The sequence below is a fragment of the Colobus angolensis genome, unplaced genomic scaffold, assembly GCF_000951035.1.
Source record: "Colobus angolensis palliatus isolate OR3802 unplaced genomic scaffold, Cang.pa_1.0 Scaffold36, whole genome shotgun sequence".
Lineage (NCBI taxonomy): Eukaryota > Metazoa > Chordata > Mammalia > Primates > Cercopithecidae > Colobus > Colobus angolensis.
The window spans coordinates 1,804,939-1,807,080 of NW_012116932.1; the positions used below are offsets into that span (position 1 = coordinate 1,804,939).

The 2,142-nt window shown below is 55.6% G+C and overlaps 1 protein-coding gene across 1 annotated transcript in view; it reads right to left on the reverse strand.

The window, feature by feature from the left end:
* NDUFB7 (NADH dehydrogenase (ubiquinone) 1 beta subcomplex, 7, 18kDa) overlaps positions 1 to 1,703 on the reverse strand; it is a 9,577-nt gene extending 7,874 nt beyond the window's left edge. The window contains 1 exon segment of the mRNA XM_011953215.1: positions 1,515 to 1,703. Within this exon segment, the coding sequence (XP_011808605.1) occupies positions 1,515 to 1,626 (112 nt within the window). The 5' untranslated portion in view covers positions 1,627 to 1,703.
* Positions 1,704 to 2,142: the final 439 nt, after the last annotated feature.

Sequence of the window (2,142 nt, forward strand, 5' to 3'; positions counted from 1 at the left end):
CCCAGCTAATTTTTGTATTTTTGGTACAGACAGGGTTTCACCATATTGGCTAGGATGGTCTTGAACCCCTGACCTCATGATCGGCCCACCTTGGCCTCCCAAAGTGCTGGGATTATAGGCATGAGCCACCGTGCCCAGCCTTAATTTTTGTATTTTTAGTAGAGACGGTGTTTCACCATGTTTGGCCAGGCTGGTCTCGAACTCCTGACCTTAGGTGATCTGCCCGCCTCAGCCTCCCAAAGTGCTGGGATTACAGGCATGAGCCACCGCGCCCGGCCACCCTTCACGTCTTTGTTTCCAGCCGCTGCCTACTGGAAGCCTGCCTTGACACCACCCAGCGCTGCCTGATTCCACGATCCTTCCCACTGTGCTGTGAGTTCTCTGGAGACAGTCCCTGCATCCTTCCAGTTCCCTGCTGTATCCGCGGTTCCTAATGTGGGACGTGGCCCAGAGCTGGCTCTCGGTATGCCTGTGATATTACTACATTAAAAGCAAAAACAAACACACGAACCAAAAAACCGTCCTGGGCGTAGTGGCTCACATCTGCAATCCTAGCACTTTGGGAGGCTGGGCAGAAGGATCGCTTGAGCCCAGGAGTTGGACACCAGCCTGGGCAACATAGCAAGACTCCCATCTCTACAAAAAATAAAAAATCAGCTGGCATCCTGGCACGCTCCTATAGTCCCAGCTACTCGGGAGGTCGAGGCAGGAGGATAGCTTGAACCCAGGAGGTCGCAGATGCAGTGAGCTGTGATTGCACCACTGCACTCAGCCTGGACAAGAGAGCAAGATCCCATCTCAAAGCAAAACAAAGCACTTTGCAGGACGGTATTCGCGGCACGAATCTTCCTTATTTTCTTGTGCATGCACCACAATTGCAGCGACATTAGGAAGGGGGTACAATGAACATGTCCCTGCCCTCCCGTGACTTCCCACGTCTCCCAAGACTCGGCCCGAGGCCGGGAGTGGTGGCTCATGCCTGTAATCCCAGCACTTTGGGAGGCCGAGGCAGGCGGATCACTTGAGGTCAGGAGTTCAAGACCAGCCTGGTCAACATGGCGAAACCCCGTCTCTACTAACAATACAAAAATTAGCCGGGCGTGGTGGTACACATCTGTAATCCCAGCTACTCGCAAGGCTGAGGCAGGAGAGTCGCTTGAACCTGGGAGGTGGAGGCTGCAGTGAGTCGAGGCCACGCCACTGCACTCTAGCCTGAAAGAAAAAGCGAGACTCTGTCTCAAAAGAAAAAAAAAAGACTCGACTGAGCTCTGCGCGCCGCATTCCTGCCCGATCCCCTACTTGTCGTCTCATTTTTGCACTCTGGCTTTTGCTTAAGCCGTGCCCTTGGCCTGGAACGCCTCCACCCTCAGGCGGGGTTACGCACGTCCTCTGGACTCCTAGTCTAGACCCAAACCCAGACACAACACCTGAGGTTAGAGCCCGGTCTTAGGGGTTCAGGGGTTCAGGCTCCCGCGCCCCACTCCCTCTGGTCGCGCCTGCGCATTGGGCCTCACCGCGCTCCTTGCGTTCGGGGAAGCCGTAGTCGGGCGGGAAGGTTGGCATCTGCAAGGGGTCGGGCTCCACCGAGGTATCGCCCAAGTAGCGCCGGACCAGGTGCGCCCCCATGGCTGCAGTAGCTGCAGTTTCCTGCAGCAGCCGAGGGTCACCTACCTCCTACCCGGAACCACTGACCCCTCAGCCAGACACGGCTTCCGGGTCGCTTAGGCCGCTGTGGAGATCATAGAGATGAAGGACTCCAGAGGATCTCTCCAGTCCGCCTGGCGTCACCTCGCGGACAGGCGGAGGCGGGACAGGTGCTGCGTCCCCTCGCAGGATGTGGTTGGAACCTAGAGCGGACTTCCCTGAGCGTGGAAATCCATCTGGACAAAGTAAAAGGGGAAGATGTAGGACTGAGGCCTCCCTCGACCCTATCTGGGGCTCTTCTGGTAGCCCGAGGCTAAAGCACATATTAAAATTATTTTTCATATCATTTTCCAAAAAGTTTTTTCTTCTAAAACATTAACATTTCTCTTTAAAAAGGCACAGTATTGGCCGGGCACGGTGGCTCATGCCTGTAATCCCAGCACTTTGGGAGGCCGAGACGGGCGGATCACGAGGTCAGGAGATCGAGACCATCCTGGC